General features: G+C 44.7%; 1 protein-coding gene across 2 annotated transcripts in view; it reads right to left on the reverse strand.

The window, feature by feature from the left end:
• Positions 1-17,212, reverse strand: part of LOC137376313 (parkin coregulated gene protein homolog) — a 415,075-nt gene that overhangs the window by 180,301 nt on the left and 217,562 nt on the right. For both annotated transcript variants that reach the window (XM_068044611.1, XM_068044610.1), the window contains one exon: positions 2,420-2,591. In XM_068044611.1, coding sequence (XP_067900712.1) covers positions 2,420-2,591 — 172 coding nt within the window. The remainder of the gene's footprint in view (positions 1-2,419; positions 2,592-17,212) is intronic.

The following is a 17,212-nucleotide window of genomic DNA, read 5'->3' on the forward strand; positions in this document are numbered from 1 at the left end:
CACAAGCCTCTAAATCCACTGAAGACACATGAACCCCAAGAGTGAAAAGTCTCCAACAGCGAACAAGGTTTAAGAAGAATACTGGGCCCCAATGAAAAGCACAGTGGCGCAGTGGTTAGCACCGCAGCCTCACAGCTCCAGGGACCCGGTTTCGATTCCGGGTACTGCCTGTGTGGAGTTTGCAAGTTCTCCCTGTGTCTGCGTGGGTTTTCTCTGGGTGCTCCGGTTTCCTCCCACAAGCCAAAAGACTTGCAGGTTGATAGGTAAATTGGCCATTATAAATTGTCACCAGTATAGGCAGGTGGTAGGGAAATATAGGGACAGGGTGGGGATGTTTGTTGGGAATATGGGATTAGTATAAATGGGTGGTTGATGTTCGGCACAGACTCGGTGGGCCGAAGGGCCTGTTTCAGTGCTGTATCACTAATCTAATCTAATCTAATCTAAATCTACAATCAAGGACTCTACAGTGAACTCGAAGAACTGTAACAACAACTCTTCAGATATTGCCTCAAACCTTTCCACTTTATTTTTCTTCTGCTCTTTTCTGTCTCTTGCATGTGTGTATCGCGTATGCATGCTAGCGTGGGCGCATCATGTATCCGTAGGCATTAACTGAATTGGAGTTTAAGTTTAATAAATTTCAACTTGTTTTTTAAACCTAAGAAATCCTGTTTGTGCTAGTTTCTTTGCCTTATAATTGGAAAGCGGTGAACAAGGATTCACCAAGCTAAAAACAGCGAGCTAAAAACAGCGTGTTTAAAAATAAAACTCTGTGACGGTAAGACCAGGTGAAGGCTGAAAGGGAGCACTAGACCTTCGTCTCACCTGGTCATAACAGTACTATCAGGTAAATGAGATGACAGCGCCAAATATATGTGCTTCCTACCTCCAGTGGTACCAATGGGGGCAAGCCACGAATTGCAACCCCCGCACCTGAAACCAATTTTTAGGCCCATCTTTATTCACTCTATCAAAACCTGTACAATTTTAAATACCTTAATTAAAAATATTTTAGCTTTCTCTGTTGCAGCAGAAATAGTCTCATGATGTTGTCTTTCTTCTTAACTGACTGACATAGAAATGTTCAGACATAAGCAGAGAGAGACATGGGGTGGAAAGGGGAATAGTCAGTATCAATTTATGGCCTGGGCTATTTTAATTCTTTGGCTTCGTTTACATCCCACCTGAAATGAGTGTAAAGAGGCAGTTGACAGACTACCAGTAGTGCAAGATCAGAGCTCTACAGCTGGAAGGTGAGTGGTGGGGAGGGGTTTTTGGCAGGGTCTCAGGGAATGGAAGCCTGGAGCAGCAGAGACTGAGATTCTACATGTGGAGCATGGAAGAACACTCCTGATCTTCCTGACCTGATGAGGGAAAAGGTCAACATCTATCAACTGTGGCCTCTTCAGTCTTTGGAGTGAGCTTTGACTGAGCAGAGGGGCCACAGTGGGTACCTAAAGCAGATCAAATGTCATCATAGAAGAGAGAGGTTCAGATACATAGGAAAAGTAAGTAGCAAAGAGTGATACGGAGGGAATTTCAGCCACAGTGACAGATTCAGAACCACAGATATCTACAGAAATAAAGAAGAACCAAACAAGAGAAACATAGATAGAAAACGATATACAGGATTAGAGATGAGAATCAGAAATAGACGCATAGATAGATATGTACAGAGAGAGAGAAAAAAAAAAATAGTCATAGGCAACTACAAGGACAGTGATGAGTTTTGGTTATTTACGGTCAGAGATGAACTTGGCGTACAAATGGAGCCACTCGTGAGGACATGCTCACAAAAAAGATGAAAATAAAATAATTTTGCTTCAGGACCTCAAGATTTGACTCCAAAAATCATTAGGTTGCTCATCCCCTGGCAATATTACAAGAATGGATGATGCAAGTCTGTAACCTTTCCAGAGTGACAATATTAGGGTTTATGCTTTTAATTTCATGGGCTTTGAGTTCATGAGCTTAGCAGGACAATTTGGGGGAATTGACAGTGGAAGTCTTACTTTTCCCGACATGCACAGAGGCACAATGCATGTGCAAGTTAACTCAGGCTGTTCTTGCGTATCACCTAGTGGACAGTAACATGACAAAATTGGAAGTGGTCTGAGGTCACATCTTTTCAGTCTGGGAATGGTGTGCACTTTTTTTTAAGTGCAATTATTAAAGCTGGAGGTCCAGATGTGAACTCAGTATAATTTATTGGAAAGATCCTTACATGAAAAGTGTTTTTATTGGAAGAAAACACTTTTGAATCTCTACGATTTGTACTGGCATGTCTATCTGTATTGATCAGACCCCACAGGTGCTACACCAAGTAGCCTTTTCCCTAATTCTGCTGACTATACATGGAAAAATACTGTGCCTTTAACAAGACAGAAATGCAAAATTCTAAAATTCAGAACCTTACTTTTTATTGGGATGATAAGCTGAGGGATAACAGGAAGAATCTTCATTCCACCATGTTCCAGCATGTCATGTATCCCCTGCCGTGCAAAGAAGTCATATGGGTGCATAGTATCACAGAGACCATCAAAGAACAAAGGCAGGTAATGGTGGTAGTCTAATTTCTCAATCTCCACCTGTAATAAAACAATGACACCTTAAAATGATGAACAGGACCAATAAAATCTCTAATTTTATGAGCTGTTTTTGAGTTACATTTGTCACATGCCTGTTTTCTTATGTTATTTTAAAGTACAAAGAAAACAAAGAACAAAGAAAATTACAGCACAGGAACAGGCCCTTCGGGCCTCCAAGCCTATCTCACCATGTCGCCTATTTTCTAAGGGTCTGTATCTCTTTGCTTCCTGCCCATTCATGTATCTGTCTAGATACATCTTAAAAGACGCTATCGTGCCCGCGTCTACCACCTCCGCTGGCAACGCGTTCCAGGCACCCACCACCCTCTGCGTAAAGAACTTTCCACGCATATCCCCCCTAAACTTTTTCCCTCTCACTTTGAACTCGTGACCCCTAGTAATTGAATCCCCCACTCTGGGGAAAAAGCTTCTTGCTATCCACCCTGTCTATACCTCTCATGACTTTGTACACTTCAGTCAGGTCCCCCCTCAACCTCCGTCTTTCTAATGAAAATAATCCTAATCTACTCAACCTCTCTACATAGCTAGCGCCCTCCATACCAGGCAACATCTCAGTGAACCTCCTCTGCACCCTCTCCAAAGCATCTACATCCTTTTGGTAATGTGGCGACCAGAACTGCACGCAGTATTCCAAATGTGGCCGAACCAAAGTCTTATACAACTGTAACATGACCTGCCAACTCTTGTACTCAATACCCCGTCCGATGAAGGAAAGCATGCCGTATGCCTTCTTGACCACTCTATTGACCTGCGTTGCCACCTTCAGGGAACAATGGACCTGAATACCCAAATCTCTCTGTACATCAATTTTCCACAGGACTTTTCCATTTACTTTATAGTTCACTCTTGAATTGGATCTTCCAAAATGCATCACCTCGCATTTGCCCTGATTGAACTCCATCTGCCATTTCTCTGCCCAACTCTCCAATCTATCTATATTCTGCTGTATTCTCTGACAGTCCCCTTCACTATCTGCTACTCCACCAAGCTTAGTGTCGTCCGCAAACTTGCTAATCAGACCACCTATACTTTCCTCCAAATCATTTATGTATATCACAAACAACAGTGGTCCCAGCACGGATCCCTGTGGAACACCACTGGTCACACGTCTCCATTTTGAGAAACTCCCTTCCACTGCTACTCTCTGTCTCCTGTTGCCCAGCCAGTTCTTTATCCATCTAGCTAGTACACCCTGGACCCCATGCGACTTCACTTTCTCCATCAGCCTACCATGGGGAACCTTATCAAACGCCTTACTGAAGTCCATGTATATGACATCTACAGCCCTTCCCTCATCAATCAACTTTGTCACTTCCTCAAAGAATTCTATTAAGTTGGTAAGACATGACCTTCCCTGCACAAAACCATGTTGCCTATTTTTTTTTTTTCATGTTGCCTATCACTGATAAGCCCATTTTCTTCCAAATGGGAATAGATCCTATCCCTCAGTATCTTCTCCAGCAGCTTCCCTACCACTGACGTCAGGCTCACCGGTCTACAATTACCTGGATTTTCCCTGCTACCCTTCTTAAACAAGGGGACATTAGCAATTCTCCAGTCCTCCGGGACCTCACCCGTGATTAAGGATGCTTTCCTCTCTCGCTTCCCTCAGTAACCTGGGATAGATCCCATCCGGACCTGGGGACTTGTCCACCTTAATGCCTTTCAGAATACCCAACACTTCCTCCCTCCTTATGCCGACTTGACCTAGAGTAATCAAACATCTGTCCCTAACCTCAACATCCGTCATGTCCCTCTCCTCGGTGAATACCGATGCAAAGTACTCGTTTAGAATCTCACCCATTTTCTCTGACTCCACGCATAACTTTCCTCCTTTGTCCTTGAGTGGGCCAATCCTTTCTCTAGTTACCCTCTTGCTCCTTATATATGAATAAAAGGCTTTGGGATTTTCCTTAACCCTGTTTGCTAAAGATATTTCATGACCCCTTTTAGCCCTCTTAATTCCTCGTTTCAGATTGGTCCTACATTCCCGATATTCTTTCAAAGCTTCGTCTTTCTTCAGCCTCCTAGACCTTATGTATGCTTCCTTTTTCCTCTTAGCTAGTCTCACAATTTCACCTGTCATCCATGGTTCCCTAATCTTGCTATTTCTATCCCTCATTTTCACAGGAACATGTCTCTCCTGCACGCTAATCAACCTCTCTTTAAAAGCCTCCCACATATCAAATGTGGATTTACCTTCAAACAGCTGCTCCCAATCTACATTCCCCAGCTCCTGCCGAATTTTGGTATAGTTGGCCTTCCCCCAATTTAGCACTCTTCCTTTAGGACCACTCTCGTCTTTGTCCATGAGTATTCTAAAACTTACGGAATTGTGATCACTATTCCCAAAGTAGTCCCCTACTGAAACTTCAACCACCTGGCCGGGCTCATTCCCCAACACCAGGTCCAGTATGGCCCCTTCCCGAGTTGGACTATTTACATACTGCTCTAGAAAACCCTCCTGGATGCTCCTTACAAATTCTGCTCCATCTAGACCTCTAACACTAAGTGAATCCCAGTCAATGTTGGGAAAATTAAAATCTCCTATCACCACCACCCTGTTGCTCCTACATCTTTCCATAATCTGTTTACATATTTGTACCTCTATCTCACGCTCGCTGTTGGAAGGCCTGTAGTACAGCCCCAACATTGTTACCACACCCTTCCTATTTCTGAGTTCTGCCTATATTGCCTCACTGCTCGAGTCCTCCATAGTGCCCTCCTTCAGCACAGCTGTGATATCCTCTTTGACCTGTAATACAACTCCTCCACCCCTTTTACCTCCCTCTCTATCCCGCTTGAAGCATCGATATCCTGGGATATTTAGTTGCCAATCATGCCCTTCCCTCAACCAAGTCTCAGTAATAGCAATAACATCATACTCCCAGGTACTAATCCAAGCCCTAAGTTCATCTGCCTTACCTACTACACTTCTTGCATTAAAACAAATGCACCTCAGACCACCAGTCCCTTTGCGTTCATCATCTGCTCCCTGCCTACTCTTTCCCTTAGTCACACTGACTTAATTATCTAGTTCCTTACAGGCTTTAGTTACTACCTCCTTACTGTCCACTGACCTCCTCATTTGGTTCCCATCCCCCTGCCACATTAGTTTAAACCCTCCCCAACAGCGTTAGCAAAAGCACCCCCAAGGACATTGGTTCCAGTCCGGCCCAGGTGTAGACCTTCCAATTTGTAATAGTCCCACCTCCCCCAGAACCGGTCCCAATGTCCCAAAAATTTGAACCCCTCCCTCCTGCACCATCTCTCAAGCTACGCATTCATCCTGACTATCCTTTCATTTCTACTCTGACTATCACGTGGCACTGGTAGCAATCCTGAGATTACTACCTCTGAGGTCCTACTTTTTAACTTGGCTCCTAACTCCCTAAATTCTGCTTGTAGGACCTCATCCCATTTTTTACCTTTATCATTGGTGCCTATGTGCACAGCGACAAATGGCTGTTCACCCTCCCCCTTCAGAATGTTCTGCAGCCGATCTGAGACATCCCTGACCCGTGCACCTGGGAGGCAACATACCATTCCGGTGTCTCGTTTTCGACCACAGAACCGCCCTATCTACTCCCCTTACAATCGAATCCCCTATGACTATAGCCCTTCCACTCTTTTTCCCGCCCTTCCGAACAGCAGAGCCAGCCACGGTGCCATGAACCTGGCTACTGTTGCCTTCCTCTGGTGAGCCATCTCCCTCAACAGTATCCAAAACGGTATACCTGTTTTGGAGGGAGATGACCGCAGGGGACACCTGCACTGCCTTCCTGCTCTTTCTCTGCCTTTTGGTCACCCATTCCCTTTCTCCCTCAGCAATCCTAATCTGCGGTGTGACCAATTCGCTAAACATGCTATCCACGACCTCCTCAGCATCGCGGATGCACCAAAGTGAGTCCACCCGCAGCTCCAGAGCCGTCATGCGGTCTAACAAGAGCTGCAGCTGGACACACTTCCTGCACGTGAAGGAGTCAGGGACATGAATGAAGTAAATGAAATGATCTCATAGTAATACCCTTTCAATGGAAGTTTGTAACCATTCATCTTTAACATAGCTACTCAGTGGGCCTATTTACAATTGGCAAGATGCCACACAGTGACTAATTTATTAACAAAGAGTTGATGCTGAATTTTCCTGGACCAGCATTTAAAGCACAAAATATTGCTATGAAGTGGAACATTAGGTGTAGGCCATTCAGCCCCTCAAGCTTCTTCCACCATTCATTTAGATATTGGCTCATCTATATCTCAACTCCATTTACTCATCTTAGATCCAAATCTGTCAATCTCAGTCTTGAAAATTCCAGATAACTGCTATTCTTTGTGTGAAAAGGTGCTTCCCGATTCCTGAATGGCTTAATTCTAAGTTTAAGATTGTGCCCCCTTGTTCTGATTCAACCACAAAAGGAAATAGTTTCTTTTTCTGCTCTATTGAATCCCTTTATAATTTTTAACACCTCAATTAAATCATGACTCAATCTTTCATACTGAAGGGGATACAAGCCACATTTATGCAAGCTGTCCTCATAATTTAACCTCGTAAGCTATGGTATGATTTTGGTGAATCTCCCTCCAAGGTCAATAAATTCTTGCTGAGGTGCTATGCCCAACACTGAATGCAAAGCATCAGGTGGAGTCTGACCATGGCTTTCTACACCTGGAGCATAGCACTCTCCAATTGGTAATCCAGCCTCTGTGATGTAAAGGCCAACATTCAATTAGCTTTTGTGATTATGTTTGGTACCTGTGCACGAGCCTTAGGTGATGTTATACCTCAACATTCAAACTCTTTTGCTCTTCCACAATTCCTAATCTTTCGCCATTAAGAAAAATATTCTAATTTGTCTTTTGTGAATCCAGCTGGATGACCTCACTCTCCCCTGCACTGAACTCTATCTACCACAGTTTTGTCCACTCATTTAATCAGTTGATGTCAATTTGTAACTTTCTGCTCCTATCTAAAGAACTTCCTGTGCCTCCTAACATAGTCCATCTACAAACATTGATATTCCTTCATCAAAGTCACTTAGACACAATAATTTATAAGAAAAAGTTGATGCCCCAACTACAGCTCCCTGGGAGTATCCCATTACATATCATAACTTGCCAATCAGAATACATTTCCTTTGCCACTAATCTCAATTCCTACTTCCCAAACAATTACCAACCCATAACACAGGGTTACCTCTAATTCTGTGCATTCTCATTTTTGCCAATAATCTTTTGTGTGAGTCCTTTACAAATGCATTCTGCAAGTCCAAATAGCCGACATACATAGGGCTGGATTTTTAATTTGGGGTTGAGAACCCAACGCCCAGAGAATTTTTGGGTCCTGACTCCAAGCTGCATCTGCGTCGCTCATGTGATGATATCTTTAAATGTAAATGCCCTAATTGGGATGGAGGTGAGCTCAGTGCCCAATTAGTGGACTGAGCGTTACCAGGAGGTGGGAGCTGCCTGCAGAGCACAAATGGCAAATGCAGCCATAATGGGGCCTGCCGCTGCCTTGCAGAAGAGAACAGGCAGCACCTCTGAGGGCCAGCACCTAACTGCGCCGGAAATCGGCCTTATGGCCAAATGAGAGGTAACGCCACCCCCGCTTTACTTGCTTAAAATCTTTTACATTTCTAATATTTGACAGTTCTGAAGAAGGGTCACTGACCTGAAACGTTAACTCTGCTTCTTTAGATTAGATTAGATTAGAGATACAGCACTGAAACAGGCCCTTCGGCCCACCGAGTCTGTGCCGAACATCAACCACCCATTTATACTAATCCTATATTAATCCCATATTCCTACCAAACATCCCCACCTGTCCCTATGTTTCCCTACCACCTACCTATACTAGGGACAATTTATAATGGCCAATTTACCTATCAACCTGCAAATCTTTTGGCTTGTGGGAGGAAACCGGAGCACCCAGAGAAAACCCACGCAGACACAGGGAGAACTTGCAAACTCCACACAGGCAGTACCCGGAATCGAACCCGGGTCCCTGGAGCTGTGAGGCTGCGGTGCTAACCACTGTGCCACTGTGCCGCTGTCTCTCTCCACAGATGCTGCCAGACCTGCTGAGTATTTCCAGCATTTCTTGTTTTTATTTCAGATTTCCAGCATCCGCAGTATTTTGCTTTTATATTATTTCGATCTCTTATCTCATTTGTTAACCATTGTTGCTTAACTGTACAAGTGGAACTTTTGCCTTTTTGGAGTATGTACCACTTCTGCATTGTACTAAATTCTTCTTTGATTGCATCCCAATATTGGTTTGAAGGTTTATCTGCTCACAGTTCTGCCCAGTTTACTGTGGTCAATTTATTTTCCATTCAGTAGTACAGAACTTGAGTATTGCTGAAAATAGAGACATGTTGTCGAAGCTTTTCATCTTGCACTCATCAGGACAACTGCAAGAATACCAATGTAAGGGAAAGCAACAAACATTATACCTCACCATGCAAGCTTGATGCTGAAATAAAAGCGAATCAAAGGCATCCTGCATGACAATGGCTACCCTGATCACATCATTTCTCTCTGTATGTCGCGCAAACTTATGAACGGGCCTGAGGTTGTCATTTTCAGCTTAACAAAATAAGTGACAGCCATTCGCTGGTTCATTCTTCAGGGCAATACCTCGACAAATCAGAGTCAAGCTGCCTGTTTTAAATTTCAAACAAAGCTTGACAGTTAACTGTCAGTCACCATAAACTGGTCTATTCTCCATGGCAACGCCTCTACCAATCTGAGTTCACTTGCCAACCAATCAGCACTCTCTTCTCATACAGTATAAAGTTGTTGCTTTTCCTTACATTGGTATTCTTGCAGATTTTCCTGATGAGTGCAAGACGAAAACTTCGACAACATGTCTTTATCTTCAGCAATACTATTTTCCATTCCTTCAAAGGTTGTCCAATTTAAATTTAAAACCTTGGTCTGTGACTCTTGCTTCTTCTGTTCAAACCTAATATTAAATTCAATTATATTATCATCAGTAATTGCTTATAGTCGGATTGTAAAGTAATTCTGGCTCATTACTCAAGACTAAATCTAGTATGGTCTTATTGGTTCTAGGATATTATGGGTACAAATTTGATGCATAGAGTTGTACCGCTTTTCATGTGTAGCCCATGCTGCCAGCAGCTTTCTGCACAGCCTACACCGTTGTTTGAGAATAAGAGTGCACGAAGGTGCGTCCTCTGTGTGCATGGAAAACGTAGATACGGCGCTAACCTGACGTTACAAAGCCCAACCAGCTGATGTGACACCAAGATCCCAAATTTTGGAGAATGAACGTGCAGGCAACAAACTTGTTGTCAAGAAAAAACAAGTGTGAAGCTGCAAGATGGACCTTGCATCATGTGTTATTTAAAGGGCCAGGCATCATAATTGTAGGTAAAGTAATTTTTTAAAAACTTTTTTCATTATAAAGTGTCTGTAAGTACTTGGCGGTCTGGTGAGTTCCTGGATTTTCCAGAGAGTATTGCCACATCCTCACAGGGGGCAGCAGAGTTGTAGGTGACCTGTCTCGACAAAGGCTGCAACAAGTAAGGGGCAGCCATGGCAGTGCCTCTGAGTCTGCAGAATGACAGAGAAATGAAGCGGAGGCTGTGGAGAGGGCAAGTTCCACGCTACGCCCTCTGTCAAGTTGGAGTCAGTATGTTGGAGTCCATGCTCCTCGACAGTGACAGGAGGCTGTCTGATAGGCCAGCCAATACACCCAGCATCTCCAGTGTGCATGCCAATCAGCACTCTCCTGAGTCCACTGCAGCCCTCTACTGGGCTGGCACATGAACCATCCTTTACCCTGGCCTGGCTGTAGGCTACTTGTTCCCAGATGACTCACCACATGCTGATCCCAACTCTATACTAACCTTCAAGGTACATGAGTTGGTAGCTGTGGGTATCAGATCAAGTGATGGAGCATTATTGCTGGACTGTTGCTCTCTTTCTTCTATCTGGGGCTCTCCTGTTTCTGGGAAGGCAGCAGTTCTTGGGTGTCTGAAAACAAGAACTCAGAGGGAAGATTTGTGTGAGAGAAGCAGGAGTGGGGTGGGAATCAAGAGGTTTATGGTCACACCATCAGCAGCTTGCTCTTCATACCAGATAGCAGGATGAAGGTGTGTTGGGAGTTGAGAAGGGATGTAAGGCAGGAACACACAGTCATCCTAATGTTCTCAGCAACATCGGATCTTACAGGCCCCATGACGCAGACAACAACCTCCTCCATAGTTCTCAGGAGATGCAGGCGTCTTTGTTCCCTACTTCTTGTAGCACTGTTGTCCAGAATCTGGGAGTTGACCACTCTGGCCACCTGCTCCTACTCGCTTCTGAGGGTGGTCCTTGAGGGCTTCCTGATCCCCCATGGAATCATGGTTTCTTTCCTCCTGCCCACCTGCATCATCATTATTGACAATCCCCCATGTCGAGGATGATTCTTTTTTGCGGATGGCTGGCTGGAAGTGAGATGTCAGTGTTGGCTGGGGGTTCACAGATGGCTTATGAGCCCTATCTTAGCCTTGCAGGCTCTCCCACAGTGAGGACATTGGTTGTTTGCTGGTAGAGGAGATGGTAGATTGTTGGGCAGTTGCCCTCTCTTTCTGTCTCTCTCAGTGGCTTCTCTTGTTGATTGAAAGGTCTCGACACCATTTTGGTCACAATTGGGCATCTGCTTCCTATATGTTGATGTTAATAGAGAAAACCTTCAAGGAGGCTTTGAGACTTTGAAATGTTTCCTTTGGCTCCCATGTGAACAGACTCCCTGGCATAGCTCTGAGTGCAGCACTTGTTTGGGCATTCTGACGACATGTCCCGTATAGCTCAGCTGATGTGTGATTATCATGGCGTCTATACTTGGCATATCTGTGTCTTGGAGGATGCTCATGTTTGTACTTTTGTCCTCCCACTTGATTCAAAAAATCCTTCTAAGACAGCGTTGATGATGTTGTTCTAGGGTCTTGATATTCCGTCTATAAGTTGTCCAAGCTTCAGCACCATACAGAAGCAAAGTGGGTGGGGGGGTGCGGGAACCACTGCCCAATAGACTTTGAGTTTAATGTTGGGTCTGATAGCACAACTCTCGAAAACATGAGTACGTAATTTACCATAGACTGGTGGATTTGGTGTGCACCTCTTAATGTCAGCTTTTTGCAATAGATAGCTTCTAAGATATGGGAAATGAGGGACATTTTCCAACACTTCACCATGAATCTCAATTGAAGACGTTGGATTTGATACATTTGGTGTGGGTTGGTAGAGGACTCTGGTCTTCCTGGTGTTCAGGGCAAGTCCTATGCTCTCATAGGCTTTGGTGAATATGTCAACTATTTGTTGCAGTTCTTCTTCAGAGTGAGCACTAACTAGTGTGTCATCAGCACACTGTAGTTCTATTACAGAAGTGGTGTTGTCTTGGTTTTGGCCTTCAGCTGGTTGAGATTAAGGTGTTTACCATCAGTGCAATGTCATTACCACACCTGGGGGGGAACTGGTCAGTAAACTGCAGCATTGCTGCAAGGAAGATTGAGAATAGTGTTGGTGTGATGACATACCCCAAGTTGACGCCTGTTTTGACAGGAAAGGGTTTGTAGTGGAGCCATTGCATAGTACTGTTATTTGCATATTGTCATATAGGAGACAGATGATGTTTGTGAACTTAGAGGGGCATGCATATCACTGTAACACTTTCTAAAGGGCAATTCGATTCAGTGCACAAAGGCCTTTGTGAAATAGAAGAAATCCATGTACAAAGGGATGTTCTGCTCTCTGCACTTTTCCTGAAGTTGGAGTGCTGTGAAGATCCTGTCGGTTGTTCCTCTGGTGGGTCAGAAGCCACACTGGGAGTCTGGAAGAACCTCCTCTGCAATTGGCGAGAGGAGATTAAGAAGTATCTTGGCTAGGACATTTCCAACAGTTGAGAGCAATGTTATGCTCCTGTAGTTGCTACAGTTCAACTTGTCTCCTTTCTTGAAGATTATGATCATCATGGCATCTCCAAGGTTACTTGGAATTTCTTCATTCTGCCAGAGCTTCACAAATAGGGCATGTATCTGACAGATCAGTATGTCTCCTTCGTGTTTCAGTACTTCCAAAACATGGCCTCTCTCCTCTTGCCCACCTGCACCACTAAAGCCACCAGCGTCACATCCATCACTTTGGAACCCTCTGTCTGCCCTGTTTATCACTTTGCAATAATTTACATTGTAGTAATATGTTTGAGCTGCTTCCCTTTAAGATTTAGTCTGTCTTTAAGAAGAGCTGGCTGGCTGTACCGCATGATCATTAAACAATGCTGCTGGGGGCCCCTACTGTGTGTCGAGGCCGCAGGCAGCCTGGGGAGCAAAGGAGCCACTTGGCCCATCATTCCTACCTGTCAAATGAAGTAATTTGACAAAAATTGTGTCCTGCTCACCTCAATTTCAACGGGCGTGGGCAAGTCACATTCTAGAAATTAATTGCCTTTATTATTTGAGTTATTCTGCTTCTCTCAATCTGTGTGAAAATTAACATCTCCCATTATAACCACATTGTTTCTGCTACATGCTTCTGTGATCTCTATTTTTATACATTTCCCCACTACATCATCACTGTAGAGGACCTTTACCATTGTCTTGCATCCTTTTGCTGTTCCCTAGTTTCCACTTCCTGTTCACACTTACTGAAGTCCTTTCTTTTCACTGTTGCCACTCTTCCTCCTTTCCCAATTCCCCAGTCCTTTCTAACGACCCTATAGCCTGGAATATTTATCTCCCATTCATGTCCAATTAGTAGCCAGTTCTCTGAAATGGCTACTCGATCACACCCTTTAAGCTGAGCTTCTGCTTCTAATAGATTTGTTTTGCTTCTTATGCTACAGGCATTCATGAACAGAACTCTTTTTCTTTTTATTGTACATTAGTAATTTATCTATCTAGTTGTTATACTCCAGAAAGCTTGTTGGTGAAGGGTTATGCTGGAGCCAATCTTTACTCAATCTTACAAAGTAAAAAGATTACAAACATGCATGCAGCTCATCACTTAAATCTTCACCCAGTTTCAGTAAGTGTCTCCTTATATATGCTCAAATCAGACCTTAGTTAACACCCTTCCCCTGTATATGATTAAACACAATTAATATAGTTTCAGAGGTAACTAATTCACCTTTAATACTACATGTTGACAATCAGAGAAATTTGATTTTCTTTCTTTTAGGTACTTTTATTGCATTTAGTTTAATTATCCTATTTCTTTCTATAATTGCTGTCAATTTTAATTTATTTTTTAATATATTTACTTTTTATCACTTATTGAAAGCTGCTAGTTAGGTTTTATTCCCTTGCTTCTTATTTATTAATTTTTATTTTTTTAAATTTAATCAACCGCTTAATTTGCCAGTGTTAAAGGAAGAATAAATAATTGAACGCTTTGCTTTTCAGCCTTGGTTAACTTACATAGCACTTCCTTCATCTTCCGCACCAAATTAACATCTCACCAAATTCCCATTCTAAAAGTATTAACTCTGTTCCCAGTTTACTTTGTTAGCAGCTCCCTCTGCTGCATTCTCTTCTGCCCGAGCTCTGTATTTTTGCAGGTACTATTTTCATCAGTACCTTGCCTGAACAATTAATGGGGTCTAACATTTAAATGACATTTGAATATAAAACCTAGTTGCTAATCAGTGACAGAATTATGTTGCATTTATTTCAAAATATTGCCACAACTGGCAACAAAAACTCTGCTCAAGAGCTAGTTTTGTAAGTTTCTGAATCTATAGGGCAGTGACAAGGCAGAGATGCTCAGGGTGGGAAATCCAAATGATGGTAGAGTGGAGAACAAGAAGTAGATCAGTTCCAGTGAGGTGGTGAGTGGGCACAGGGACGTATCGTTGGGGAACATCAGAGAGTTATGGAGAGGGAAGACCATGGAGGGATTTGAAAGTGAGGATGAGAATCTGAAAGTTTATAGAGGATTCAAATGGGAGGCTGGCAAGCAGAGCAGTGAAGAAATCTGGCCTTGAGGTGATAAACATGTCGATTAAAGATTTGTCAGCAGAGAGCTTCCAACAATATGAACTACTGTCATTGCTTCTGGCCACAAGTGTTCTGACACCTGATAGCAAGCAATACAGTTGCTTATTTCAAATCTTGACGAGAACAGCTGCCGATACTTTAATCTCCGATCCTGCTGTCTTCACAGTCCAGAGTGTCTGCAGCCACGGCATGCGGTAAGTCCATTGAGGTGAAGAAGGAGCTGCGGGACCCGAGAGAAGTCCTGTGAAAAGGTGCCCCGAACACCCAAAACATCCACGAACGGCCCCCCCGGCCGCAACTTCAAAGCGCCCGCGGGAGATGGCTCGGAGAGCATCTGCAGCGCACTGTCGGCAATGCTGCATGCCTTTATTTAAACCACTGCAAAAAAAAAAACCCTTAGCAAATGTAATCACCTCTAAGTCTGCCAAATGATGCTTCACCTCCCGAAGGACGTGGATGAGCTTTCCGGACGTCGATGGTGGGCACTGAGGAAATGGCTTATTACCTGCTCCAGATTCCACCCCCCCTCCCCCCCCCTTTACCCCCCTTCCACCCCCCCCCCACCCCCGTCCCCTTCCCTGCTCCACCCTCTCAGCTCACCCCCTCACAACCCCGTCCCAGCCCGCCCCCCCCTCGCACCATCTTCACCCCGCACCCCCTTCCCCTGCACCCCCCCCCCCACCCCCTCCCTCTACCCCTCCCCCTTGCATCCCCTCCTCCCACCGGCACCATCCTACACCTGTGTAGGGGCCCCAACAACCCCACTGCCTTGTGGGCGTCTCGGGAGAGACCAAGGCTAAGGGAGTAAACCCTAACAGAAAATCCGGAGCGGAACCCCGTAGGCGGTCATGTGTCACCTTTGGCATGTTTCCGGCAGTTCCTGCAGCCATACTGGTGCCAAACGTCGTGTCCTGCACTCCTTTGGACCCCACCAGAAAGGCCGAGAGGGGGGTTTTGACGACTGGGCAACTCTCAACCTCCATAAATTTGCCCAGGCATGCGCCATGGAGAGGTCACTCCACTGACCACCTCCAGGCGCGTATCCATAAGAAAGAATTTCAAATCATGGGGCGGATCTCTCAACATTGGCAGATTGGGTAAAATGGATGGTCATGGATCAGTCACCCTTTATAGTCAGTTTAACAGAAAGGAAAATTGGACAGGGTGTATATTGACAGTTGATTTGATGTTTTGGATCAACTGAAGTTCATAGGGAGTGAAAGATAGAAGATCAGAAGAGCATTAGAATAATTAAATCTGGAAATGATAAAGGCATGAGTGAGGGTGTCAACTAGGTCTACCAACCCTCCAGGATTGTCCTGGTGTCTCCCAAGATTAAAGATTAAGTCCAAAAGATTCGGCTCTACAGCACCACTGAAGCCAGCGCTACCGAAACCAGAGTTGCTGACAATGGAGGGTGCACTGCTTACAGCGACATGCCATGATCAGGGCACAAGCGCAGGTGTGCTGTACGTGCGCCGGAAGCTTTAACAGTGGGAAGATTATGACGCCAAATAGCCTCTCAGGCTGACTTGACACAGGTCCTGCCAATCTGGAACATGCAGGTCAAGTTAATGCTATGTCCTAAACATTCCCAGCTGAACATGGGATGCCCCATTAGCATTAGTTATAGGGCCAGCCATCCAACTTGCAGGTGAAGTTTTTTTGACAAACTTTTGCTCTAGCACAGTTTGTGGAAGTACTGCGGTGTATTCTTGGTGGAGTTTTGGTGACTTATTGGATTTTGAAGGCAATGTTGCTACAACCTGACAGGGAGGTCAGAGGAGTTTTCTGTTCTGTTTACAGAAAGCCTTCTGGAATTATGGAGTCTATAGTTCCACCATCTACAAGGTACAAGTCAGGAGTGTGATGGAATACTCTTCACTTGTCTGGATGGGTGTAGCTCCAACAAGTCTCAAGAGGCTCAACACCGTACACCACAAAGCAGCCCACTTGATTGGCACCCCATCCACGAACATTCACTCCATCCACCACTGACGCACAATGGCAGCAGTGCGTACCATCTACAAGGAGCACTGCAGCAATGCACCAAGGCTCCTTAGACAGCACCTTCCAAACCTATGACCTTTACCACCTAGAAGGACAAGGGCAGCATTTGCATGGGAACACCACCACCTGCAAGTTCCCCTCCAAGCCAACACAATCCTGACTTGGAACTATATCACTGTTCCTTCACTTTCGGCGGGTCAAAATCCTGGAACTCCCTTCCTAACAGCACTGTGGGTGTACCTATTCCACATGGACTGCAGCGGTTCAAGAAGGCAGCTCACCACCACCTTCTCAAGGGCAATTAGGGATGGGCAATAAATGCTGGCCTAGCCAGCGATGCCCACATCCCATGAATGAATAAAGAAACATTCCTCTTGGGTTGCAACATGGAGCACAGGTTGTAGAGGGAGAAGGAGATGGGCTCTCCACAGAAGGCCCTACCAGTCAAGAGTTTTCAAGGAGCAATTCTATCTCTACCTCAGCCAGGAGCAATATTTGAGGTGCTTACAATTCAGCAAGGAAGTGGTCACGAAACTGTACCACCTCCTTCAACAGGACCGAGAGCCACACAGCACGGTG

Source organism: Heterodontus francisci, chromosome 13 (assembly GCF_036365525.1).
Source record: "Heterodontus francisci isolate sHetFra1 chromosome 13, sHetFra1.hap1, whole genome shotgun sequence".
NCBI classification, from domain to species: Eukaryota; Metazoa; Chordata; class Chondrichthyes; order Heterodontiformes; family Heterodontidae; genus Heterodontus; species Heterodontus francisci.